The sequence below is a fragment of the Aethalodelphis obliquidens genome, unplaced genomic scaffold, assembly GCF_003676395.1.
Source record: "Aethalodelphis obliquidens isolate GAN/ISIS:26980383/991018 unplaced genomic scaffold, ASM367639v1 scaffold7, whole genome shotgun sequence".
Classification (NCBI taxonomy): domain Eukaryota; kingdom Metazoa; phylum Chordata; class Mammalia; order Artiodactyla; family Delphinidae; genus Aethalodelphis; species Aethalodelphis obliquidens.
Window position 1 is genome coordinate 55214313 of NW_020837951.1, and position 11620 is coordinate 55225932.

Here is an 11620-nt window from a genome sequence, read left to right on the forward strand (position 1 = left end):
CATTTTCTTTCTCTCTTTACCCAAGGATTTCAGGTCAGTTTATGTAATTTAATTTGCTGAGGTTGTAGAAAAATAGCATAATCATGACTGCGGATATAGGTATATCCATGACACATGCCTGTACAGGTAAATTAAGTGGGAGTTCTGAATTTATGTCTTCACCAATTAAAAGATGGCACTTTGTGCTCATTGTAAGTTTGGTTTATTTTCCCTTTTACAGATTTATGTAATCATGACAGAATGCTGGAACAATAATGTAAACCAACGCCCTTCTTTCAGAGACCTAGCTCTTCGAGTTGATCAAATAAGAGACAGCATGGCTGGATGAAAGAAATGAACTTCACTCTGAGACCAAAATAGACTTACAGAACAAAGTGTTATATTTCACATTACTGTGGACTGTTACTACATGTATCATTATTATGTATATCATGACTTTAGCCAGCAAAGGTGTGGAAGTATCTGCTCAGAGCTTTCAAAAGTTTAGTGAGTTTTTCTTCATGAGGACACCAGCCAAAGATACTGATGAAAAGTCCTTAGCAAAGAGTTTTGTAAAAAGTTTCGTGAACCTAATCAGCCAGTTAATATCACCTTTGGCAAAAGAAGAAACAGACTTTTTTCAACTCAGAATTATGAGAGATGAAAAAATTGTAAATGTTTAATATGCACAGAATACGTATGTACAGTTTTTACCACAGTGAATGTATAATACCTTGACATCTTGTGTGATGTTTTACACAAGAGCTGGTATTCATAAATAATGTTTTCTAATTTTTCCATAGTTGATCTGTAATAACTTCACTGTACAAATTAAGATGCTCAGATAATTGAATAAGCACCTTTGTGTCCTTGTTCATCTATATCACTGGCCAGCAATATAAGCAGCTGTATACTTTTAGCTTGCTGTTCTATGTACTGTAAATATTTTTCAAAGCAAAGGGAACAAATGTTTAGTTTTATTTGTATAGGGAATTTCCCTGACTCTAAAGAATACATTTTGAGATGGAACAAGTTTACAAAGATATAACACAATCTATTTTCTTATTTCTCTCCCTAGTATCTGTTTGTGGCGAGTATGTTTTTTAAATAGAACTGTCTCCAGGCTTTTCTAAGACTACAGTGAACAGTTTTCTTTTAAAATTTTGAGATGACGAATGCCAGGAATATTGTCATCCCTTGAGCTACTGGCTGCCAATAAGACTCTTCAATCCCTGGGACCTATAGTCATGGATTAAATTTAAGTGTAAGCCATAAAATAGATTGTTTTTCATATATATATGCCTATTAAGATGCACAGTGGGTTAGGAATTTTTTCTAAAGAATTTATATTTTAGGGATTTCAGAAATCTGTTGCCGCTATAAAAGAGATTTTCTTTTGTTAGATTCTTACAAGGGGGAAATGAGAGTAAATTGGTAAAAAAAAAAGAAAGTATGCTTGTTAATTTTATTCAAGAATGCCAGTAGAAAATTCATAATGTCTTGAAGAAAAATCAGCATTTTTCAACTGAGTATACAGGGTCGTTTGTTACTGTTGTCGTTTGTTTTAGTGCTACTCCATTTTAGACACCATACCTAAAATTTGGTGGAGTTTTTTGTCTGTGTGTTATTTATACAAAGTTTAAAATACTTGGAGAAAATAGTTTCTTTATTTTCAATGCTATATGCTTTTTTTCTTTTAACTTGAACTTAAGACTTTTGATTATCTTTCTATTTTTTGGAGCTGGTTTTAAAACGAATATTATATAAGAAAAAAATGCCTCACATATAAAGTTTGAGTTTTTTGTTGGAAGGAAAGGGAAGAAATGCTTTTTATGCTATCTTTAAAGCATTTTACCAAATAGTAGTTACACCAAATGCACAAATCATCTAAAATAATATATTAGATTTTAAAAGATTTCTAGTAAACATTATATTTTGATGAAAGTTGAATATAATTTTTGTTTAATTTGTAAAGACTCCTCCAGGATCTCTGTATGTAATACATTTAAGAGATCTTCTGTTCTGCTACTTTTCATGTCCAAAGTAGCATATCATATATGTTTGATTGCAGATTTTTGTACTAAAACTTAAGTACCTAAAAGTAGATTCTTAAAGGTTGATAACATTTTGTTTATAAAAACAAGGATGGTAACTAGGTTTCTTTTTTAAAAGTTTTTCTTTTAATGTTTCCATTTTTAGTTTTAGGAGAAAAATCCCACATAAACATCTTAAGTTTTTAGAATGGGATGACAGCCTTATTGTAAAATTCTAAGTTTTCAAGAGAATTATTATTTATTGAGGGTTTGTGATGTTTTAAATTTTGATTCTGACCATACATAAAAGGAAATTAACCATGCAGCTGTTTAGTTGGTTCTGCACAAGACACAGGTAAGTCAGTATTGTACCAGTTAATGCCAAAATGTTTCTTCAAAGTAATACTCTTCAGAAATGAGCGTAAAGATTTTCTTAAAATTCTGCAATTCTGTAAATATTCCAGTATTTTAAGTTACACAGTCTTTATATAAATAATTCCCTATATCCATGACTACCTGCTTTGGGAAATAGTCACTTTTTCATGTTATTTATGTATGCTGCCAGTAGCACTATAATTTGCTATGGAAGAGTGCTTTCTTACAACCCAAGACTTCTGCTTTAAAGTCAAGTGAAATTTTTATCAAAACCATAACTCCTGATATTTAAATTTTATTTAAAGAGTTTTGCTATAGAGTAGACTTTAGAAAATACCTATAGTTCTATACCTGGGGAGCCATTCTTTTTGGGGTGGCATGATGTGGTCAGATTGAGACTGTATTATTTTCTTCATTGTGCCTTTAGCATGTTCCCACAAAACTGAAATACTCATGTAATAAATATTCAGAAGTTATTTTCTTTTGTATTGTCACCTAACCAAGGAACTGCAGGTACACACATTGATTTAGGGATATGCAGAGAAAGACTTTTATAAAGTAAACTTACCTTTCAGTTTAAAAGAAATGCTTCCTAAGAGTGCTATCAACTACTTTGTGCTGCTTATGAACACTGCTATATCCACCCTAGGTCTGGTATGTAAATTATTTCTAATGAAAGTTTCTCTAATTTTCCAGTACAACTTACTAAAGATCTTTAATCTCCTATATTAGAATAAATAATAACAGTAAGTCAGCAGAACTATCCAAACAAAAGACTAGGTTATATGAGATAATCTTCATTTTATTTAAGAAAAAAAAAAGTATAAATATCAGAAAATACTTTATATTGACACCCTGATTTGGGTTGGTTGTACTTAATTTCAAGATAACTAGCTGCTAACTGTTTTATGATACTGACAGTAACATTAGAGAGATTTCAGAATGACAGTGAGAGAATTTTTAAACTTTCACATTAGTCAAATGCATATGATATGCACATCACATTATATACCTAAATATTAAAATTACCAATTTTGTTTACCTTTATTACAGTATGTTCTTCATAGGTTAAGAAATTAACTTCTACTGTGCTTATGCTAGATGGCATTGCTTAGTGCAGGCCCTAAATATTGTTCTTTTCCAGTCTTATAAAATTTATAAGGAAAATCCTTATCTCCAACTGAAACACCAATTGTTATTAATATATCTTTAAAAGTTTTTAATTATCATTTTCTATTATAAGGCCTTTCTTTGCATAGCAAATTGCTTAACATCTTATTTTGAACTGGAACAGATTTACAACATGAGATCATTAAAAGAGCTTCTAGGAGTCTCTGTTCCAGTTATCCATATTCTTAGCTTTTGTGAATATGTGTTATGTTTTTAATACCTGTACTAGGAAGCACTCCTATAGATGCTATTTATTGGGGTCAAGCAAGTCAACTTTGAGCAGTGTGAACAGACAGTAGCATAGCTTTTAAGTCTGACAACAGGTAAATAGCATTAATAAACAAAACTAGGTGGTAAGGAAAAGGCATATAGCAGGATTTTATAGAGACAGCAGGCAGCTGGAAAGGCAACTTACCAGTTGCAGATGATAAGCAGAACAAGTACACTAAAAACACAAATGAAAGTATGCAATAGAAAGGTTTGTTCATCAATTATCCTTTCAAGATCATAGTTAAAAATGTTTAGGTGCTTTTCACACGCAAAAAAGATAATTAAGTATTTTTAATGAAAAAGTTTAGGGTGTTTCAAATGCTTGGAATATATGTGAATCTCAGAGCGTGAATTTTCTAGTAGCATGGAGTATAAGCTTGTGAGTTGCAATTTATTTACTGAAACTAAAAACGTTAGAGATTAAGAAAGTCATAGATACTAAAGAAAATGGAAATAAAATGAGAAAGATAAACCTACACTCAATTATGAAAATATCTACTTGAAATTTCTTTCAACTTCAACAACTTGAAATACACATATGATACTTTCTTCTTCTGCAATAATAGTTTTGTTGAAGGTTGCTGTAATGAACCTTTATAACTATCCCAAATTTTAAGTATATAAGAACAAAATTTATTTTATGTCCTTAGTAACATTTAGGATGTTGGATTAATTTTGGTTGGAGAGGAATGAAAAGAAAGTTGTTTGTAGAATCAAAGATTTCACCTTGATTCTTAAGAGCAAATAACTGAATTCTCCAACAGTACTGATTAAAATACTTTTAATCTGCATAACCAAGGTAGCCTAAGCCCTTGAGTGCAAGCTGCAGGTAGCGCAGATCTAAATGACAAATTTGAAGTAGTTTGTGTCAAATGATAGCACTTATTGTCTACTGTTTACAAAGCATTTTAAAAACAAGTCACTGTTTCCCACAAATTCTGCCAGAATATTGTTTTTCTTCTTTCTTTCTTTTAAAAAGTGTTTTAAATCCTGTTTCTATCAGTAATTTGAGGATAGCGTGAATCCCATGGTACCACTTCTTTTCCTTCCTGTTACTAGTTTTGTAACATTATCATGCAGCTTACTGAATAGGAATTCTTGATAATAGAGTAAAGGTATTGGTGACAAAGAAAAAAAAATTGAAACAAAGTCTTACCTTTTTATTGAAGGACTTTGAGAAATGTTGAAGTTGAATTCTAAAACTCGAGTATACCATTATAATTCTTTAAGGTGGCCCAGTTTACTTCCAAAGCTACTATTACAGAGGAAGAAATTTCCAAAAATTTAGAGAAATAGAGGATAATCTTTTTCCTAAAAATGATTTGGAAATCTGAGACCTAAGGAACAATGAGTGTGGTGATGGGAAAAGGGAATTTCTAAATTTCTGTCAGATCTCAGATTAAACTCACACTTAATGGGAATTTTTTTCTAACATCTTGAATTTCTCTTATTTTAGGATTACTATGATAAATGTAGAAGGTTAGAGTATGGATAGCTCAGTCAAATGCCAACTACTATGGGTCTAGTAATTCTCTAGGTCATTTTCTTATAGTTGCTCCAACTTGGCCACTTAAGGGTCAGATTCTTAGTAGAGTCATTTTTCTTTTCTAAACTTAAAAAAAAAAAAAAAAAAAATGACCATATCCACATTGTATACCACTTCAGACCTTCCTATATATGCACTCACTTACCAATGCTGACAAATGCAAGCTCCCTACGACTTTCAAGTTGCATCAGATAATTCATGTTAATGGTTGTAGTAATGAAGCCATCACCTCTTGATAAAATCCTAAATCCCATTCACATATTCAGAATAAAGAAGAGTAGATAGTGCAGTTGTGGATATAGACAAAGGAATCCTGGGTAATCTTATGGGAGGGTTAATCCTGAAGGTATTTCACCTTAGAATTTCCTGTTAAGTAAATATTCAGAGAAAACCAAGAGATTTAAACTTTCAGTTCTGCTGCAGCTTTGAGGATATGAGCCCTAATCCTGGTGTTTTCAGGGAATCTAGTTTGGTGTGGCCCCAAATGATCTCAAATATAAAGGATCCATAGAAAGGATATCTTGGGCCTGGGCCTAATATGAGAGTTGGAGTTTCATGTATTACTTCTCTTTAGAGCATGCTTTTTCAGCAGAGGTGATATCAACTCTCGGGGTGAGTACTGATGAAAAACCTTGTTCTTTTTATGTATAAAGCACAGACATACATACAGTACATAAACAGGTATGCAATGATATGAAAATTTCATGGTGAAAGAGATTAGGAGAAAATGTCTAAAAACCTCCTTCCAAGGATGGGGGATAATGCAAAAAAAGTAGAGAAACACTGCTCTGAAGTGTACTCATGTGGACATGGGCCAAACCAGCACTACCTCAGAAGTGACTTCAGTAAGAGAGGGAAGATATGTCAGTGTGAGGACACTGAGAGTATTATATCTTTTTGTTTTTTATTTATTTTATTTTATTTTTTGGCTGTGTTGGGTTTTCATTGCTGCACACGGGCTTTCTCTAGTTGCAGCGAGTAGGGGCTACTCTTTGCAGTGCGCAGGCTTCTCATTGCGTTTTGGAGCACGGGCTCTAGGTGTGCGGGCTTCAGTAGTTGTAGCACACAGGCTCAGTAGTTGTGGCTCATGGGCTCTAGAGCACAGGCTCAGTAGTTGTGGCATACAGGCTTAGTTGCTCCAGGACATGTGGGATCTTCCTGGACCAGGGCTCGAACCTGTGTCCCCTGCTTTGACAGGTGGATTCTTTTTTTTTTTTTTTTTTTTTTGCTGTACGTGGGCCTCTCACTGCTGCAGCCTCTCCCGCCGCGGAGCACAGGCCCTGGACGCACAGGCCCAGCGGCCACAGCTCCCGGGCCCAGTCGCTCTGCGGCATGCGGGATCCTCCCAGACCGGGGCACGAACCCATATCCCCTGCATCGGCAGGTGGACTCCCAACCACTGCGCCACCAGGGAAGCCCGACAGGTGGATTCTTAAACACTGTGCCACTAGGGAAGCCCTGAGAGTATTAGATCTTTAAGCAAATATTCTAAATAGTGTATCTAAACTAAAAAAGAAAAAAATCAGTTAATATGTAATCTTTTTAAAGTCATCCAATTTTAATATCTCTAGAATTTAAGGACTTTCCTTAACAGATACAAAAATTAAGTCTTCTTCAGTGGAGATACACCCCTGAGTACCATTCTGTTGTCTTGTTTTTACATTTCACAATAAATAAGATACAATAATCTTCTCAAAAAACTTAGGGTATTTTAATGATATGCAGTGTATTAGCAGTTTTTCTTCTTGATCATAAGAGGTGATAAGAAAGATACTAAAACCATGGCATATTACTGTATATTAAAGTCAAAGGAAAATTTCCACAGAAATAGTAAAGAAACTAACAATACCAAATGAAGATCATATCTGTGCTATGAAATTACCCAGTCAAGGCATTCATCTTTGAAAAATGCTGCAGCTTTTATTTCTTCTCTTTTATTGTATCCATCTTAATGGATGTGACGTTGTTTAGCATTGTGGTTTTCATTTACATTTCACTAATGATTAATGGTGTTAAGCATCTTTTTTATTTTTCTTTTTTTTTTTGCGGTACACAGGCCTCTCACTGTCGTGGCCTCTCCCGTTGCGGAGCACAGGCTCCAGATGCGCAGGCTCAGCGGCCATGGCTCACGGGCCCAGCCGCTCTGCGGCACGTGGGATCTTCCCGGACCGGGGCATGAACCTGTGTCCCCTGCATCGGCAGGCGGACCCTCAACTTCTGCACTTGGGAAGCCCAAGCATCTTTTAATATGCAATTTTATTGGCCATTTTTTTAATCTTTGGAGAAATGTTTAAGTCATTTGCCCATTTTAAAATTGGGTTCTTTTTTTGTTAAGCTATAGAAGTTCTTTCTATATTCTGGATATTAACCCCTTATCATATATATAATTTGCAAATATTTTTCCCATTCTGTGGGTTGCCATTTTATTCTGTTGATTGTATCCTCTTATGCACAAAAGTTTTTAATTTTGATAATTCCAACTTATCTACTTTTACTTTTGCTGTCATATTCAAGAAATCATTGCCAAATCCATTGTTAGAAGAAAACATTGGGAAAAAGCTTCAAAAGTGTTTTATGTCTTTAACTCTTGACGTTTAGGTCTTTGACCCATTTTGGGTTAATTTTTCTGTATGTTGAAAGGTAAGGGTCCATTTTTTGCATGTAGATTTATAGTTTTCCCAACGCCGCTTCTTGAAAAGAGTGTCTTTCTCCCATTGAATGATCTTGGGGGTACCCTTGTTGAAAACTGTTTGACTATATACATTAGTGATTATTTCTGAGCTTCCTGTTTTATGCCATTAGTCTTTATGTTTGTCTTTATGCCAGTACCACACTGTTTTGATTACTGTAGCTTTTGTAGTAAGTTTTGAAATCAGGAAGTGTGAGACCTCCAATTTTGTTGTTCTTTTTAAAAATTGTTTTGGCTATTTGGTGTCCCTTGAGATTGCATATGAATTTTAGGATGGGCTTTTCTATTTCTGCAAAAAAAATCATTGGGATTTTGATAGGGATTGCATTAAATCTGTAGATTGTACTTAGGGTCGGGGTAGTATCCTCCTACATAGATTACCTCATTTTATCCTCACAACTCTGAGGTAGGTACTATTATTTTTCTCATTTTAAGCATGTAGACATTGAAATTTAGCAAGATACGAATTTCCAAGTCCCACGTTTAGAAAGAAGGGATGTTGGAATTTGAATTTAGGCAGTCTGAGTCCAATGCCAGAGTTCATAACCACTTCACTATGCTGCCTTTCACAGCTTTGGCAGCATGCATATAAAGCAGCAATAAACTAGATAAGCTTTCTACAGTGATCCGTGATTGTATTTCCCAGGTGGCAAGATGACAGAATCAGTCATTTCAGTTCCCAGTGAAAATTATTTGAATATATTTTTACATGTACTCTCACATCCTATCCTCCAAAAAAGATTTAAGTGCACAACAATTTGATAAAATGTAGAAAAGTAAATCTTTGTAGAAGGAGCAATGTAAGGGATAATAATACCTTTTGCTAGATGACAAGAGAAAGTTGAAAGTAAATAAACTTTAAAAAAAAAAAAAAGGTTTGGGAGGTACAACATGACTGAGCTGAACAGGAAGGAGCAGGTGTAGCAGATGCCAGGACAGTGCACAGAAGGTCTCTGGGACCCAGGGTACCAGGACCCAGGGTACCTGCACCCAGGGCAAAAGCAGTGACTTCATAGGAGCCTGGGCCAGACATACTTGCTGGTATTGGATGGTCTCCTGGGGAGGCAGGGGGTGTCTGTGGCTCTCTCTGGGGTCATAAAAGCTGGTGGTGGAAATATTTGGGGAGAGTTCATCTACTGGAGCTCTTGCTGGAGGCAGATATTTTGCTTGGGTCTATAGCACCAAGACCTGGCATCACTCAACAGCCTGTAGGCTCTAGTGCTGGGATGCATCAGGCCAACCAACCAACAGGGCAGGAGCACAGCCCCACCCATTAGCAGACAGTCTGCCTAAAAACTTTCTGAGCCCACCTCAGACATGGCCACCTCAAGACATGGCCCCTGACACGGCCCAGCCCAGCAGAGGGCCAAGACCCAGCTCTATCCACCAGTGGGCAGGCATCGGCCCGTCCCACAAGGAAGCCTGCACAAGCTTCTAAGCCAGACATCTGTCAGGTGGCAGACAGCAGAAGCAAGAAAACTGAAATCCTGCAGCCTGTGGAACTGAGTCTGCAAACACAGGTCAGAACCTACCCTGGGACCAGGTGGTCCCTGGCCCTTGGGCAACAAGAGTAGAGTCAACTGCTAGGACACATGGGACATCCCCTACAGAGGGCCACTTATTCAAGGTTGGGAAACATAACTAACCTTCCATATACATAAGAATACAAATATAAATTTAGACAATGAGACAGCAGAGGAATATGTTCCAGATGAAGGAACAAGATAAAACCCCAAAGCAACAACTAAGTAACATGGAGATAGGCAGTACACTCAAAAGAACTTAGAATAATGATCGTAAAGATGATCCAAGAACACGAAAAAGAATGGATGCACAGAGCAAGAAGTTACAAGAAGTTTTTAACAAAGAGAAAATATAAAGGACAAAAAGAGATGAACAATAAAATGAAAAATATACTAGAAGGAATCAGCAGACTAACTGAGGCAGAAGAATGCATAAGTGAGATGGAAGACATAATGGTGGAAATCACTGCATGGAACAGAATACAGTAAAAAGAATGAAAAGAAATGAGGATGGTCTAAGAGACCTCTGGGATAACATTAAATGCACCAACATTCGTATTATAGGGGTCCCAGAAGGAGAAAAGAGAGAGACGACCTGAGAAAATATTTGAAGAGATAATAGCTGAAAACTTCCCTAACATGGGAAAGGAAACAGTCACCCAAATTCAGGAAGCACAGAGAGTCCCATACAGGATTAATGCAAGGAGGAACACACCGAGAGTAATCAAATTGACAAAAATTATAGACAATAAATAAATAAATAAAAGCAACAAGGGAAAAGCAACAAATAACAGACAAGGGAACTCCCATAGGTTATCAGCTGATTTCTCAGCAGAAACTCTGCAGGCCAGAAGGGAGTGGCACAATATATTTAAAGTGATGAAAGGGAAGAACCTATAACCAAGCATACTTTACCCAGCAAGGGTTTCATTCAGATTCTAAGGAAATCAAAAGGTTTACAGACAAAAGCTAAGAGAATTTATCACCACCAGACCAGCTTTGCAACAAATGCTAAAGGAACTTCTCTAGGGGGAAAAGAAAAGGCCACAACTAGAAACAAGAAACTTACGAATGGGAAACCTCACCAGTAAAGGCAAACATACAGTAAAGGTAGGAAATCATCTGCACACAAATATAACAAAATGAGCAATCGTGAGAAGAGGAGAGCACAAATGCAAGATATTGGAAATGCATTTGAAATTAAAAGACCAGCAACTTAATCTTGCTTATGTATAGACTGCTATATCAAAACCTCAGGTTAACTGAAAACTGAAAATCTACAAGATATACACAAAAAAGAAAATGGAATCCAAACCCACACTAAAGATAGTCATCAAATCACAAGGGGAAAAAAAATCACAAGAGAACAAAAGAGGAAGGGAAAAAAAAGCCTACAAAAACAAATCCAAAACAACAAAATGGCAATAAGAACATACATATTGATAATTACCTTAAATGTAAATGGATTAAATGCTCCAACCAAAAGACACTGGCTGAATGGATACAAAAACAACACCCATATGTCTGCTGTCTACAAGATCTGGATCTGAAGACCCACTTCAGATCCAGGGACACATACAGACTGAAAGTGAAGGGATGGAAAAATGTATTCCATGCAAATGGAAATCAAAAGAAAGCTGGAGTAGCAATACTCATATCAGACAAAATAGACTTTAAAATAAAGACTATAAGACTGTTAAAGAAATAAGACTGTTACAAGAGACAAAGAAGGACACTACATAATGATCAACAGATCAATCCAAACAGAAGATATAACAATTGTAAATATATATGCACCCAACATAGGAACATCTCAACATACGAGGTAAATACTAACAGCCATAAAGGGAGAAATCAATAGTAACACAATAATAGTGGGGGACTTTAACACTCCACTTATATCAATGGACAGATCATACAGACAAATCAATAAGGAAAAACAGGCCTTAGATGACACATTAGACCAGATGGACTTAACTGATATTTATAGAGCATCCCATCCAAAAGCAGCAGAATACACATCTCAAGTGTACAT

At 35.7% G+C, this 11620-nt stretch overlaps 1 protein-coding gene across 4 annotated transcripts in view; it reads left to right on the forward strand.

Moving 5' to 3' along the window:
* Positions 1–2863, forward strand: part of JAK2 (Janus kinase 2) — a 161472-nt gene extending 158609 nt beyond the window's left edge. For 2 of the 4 annotated variants that reach the window (XM_027105795.1, XM_027105796.1), the window contains exon 25: positions 221–1509. In XM_027105795.1, the coding sequence (XP_026961596.1) occupies positions 221–328 (108 nt within the window). In that variant the 3' untranslated portion in view covers positions 329–1509. Of the gene's footprint in view, positions 1–220 lie in introns of all 4 variants that reach the window. The other 2 variants (XM_027105794.1, XM_027105797.1) reach the window with 2 other exon arrangements.
* The last annotated feature ends 8757 nt before the right edge of the window (positions 2864–11620 follow it).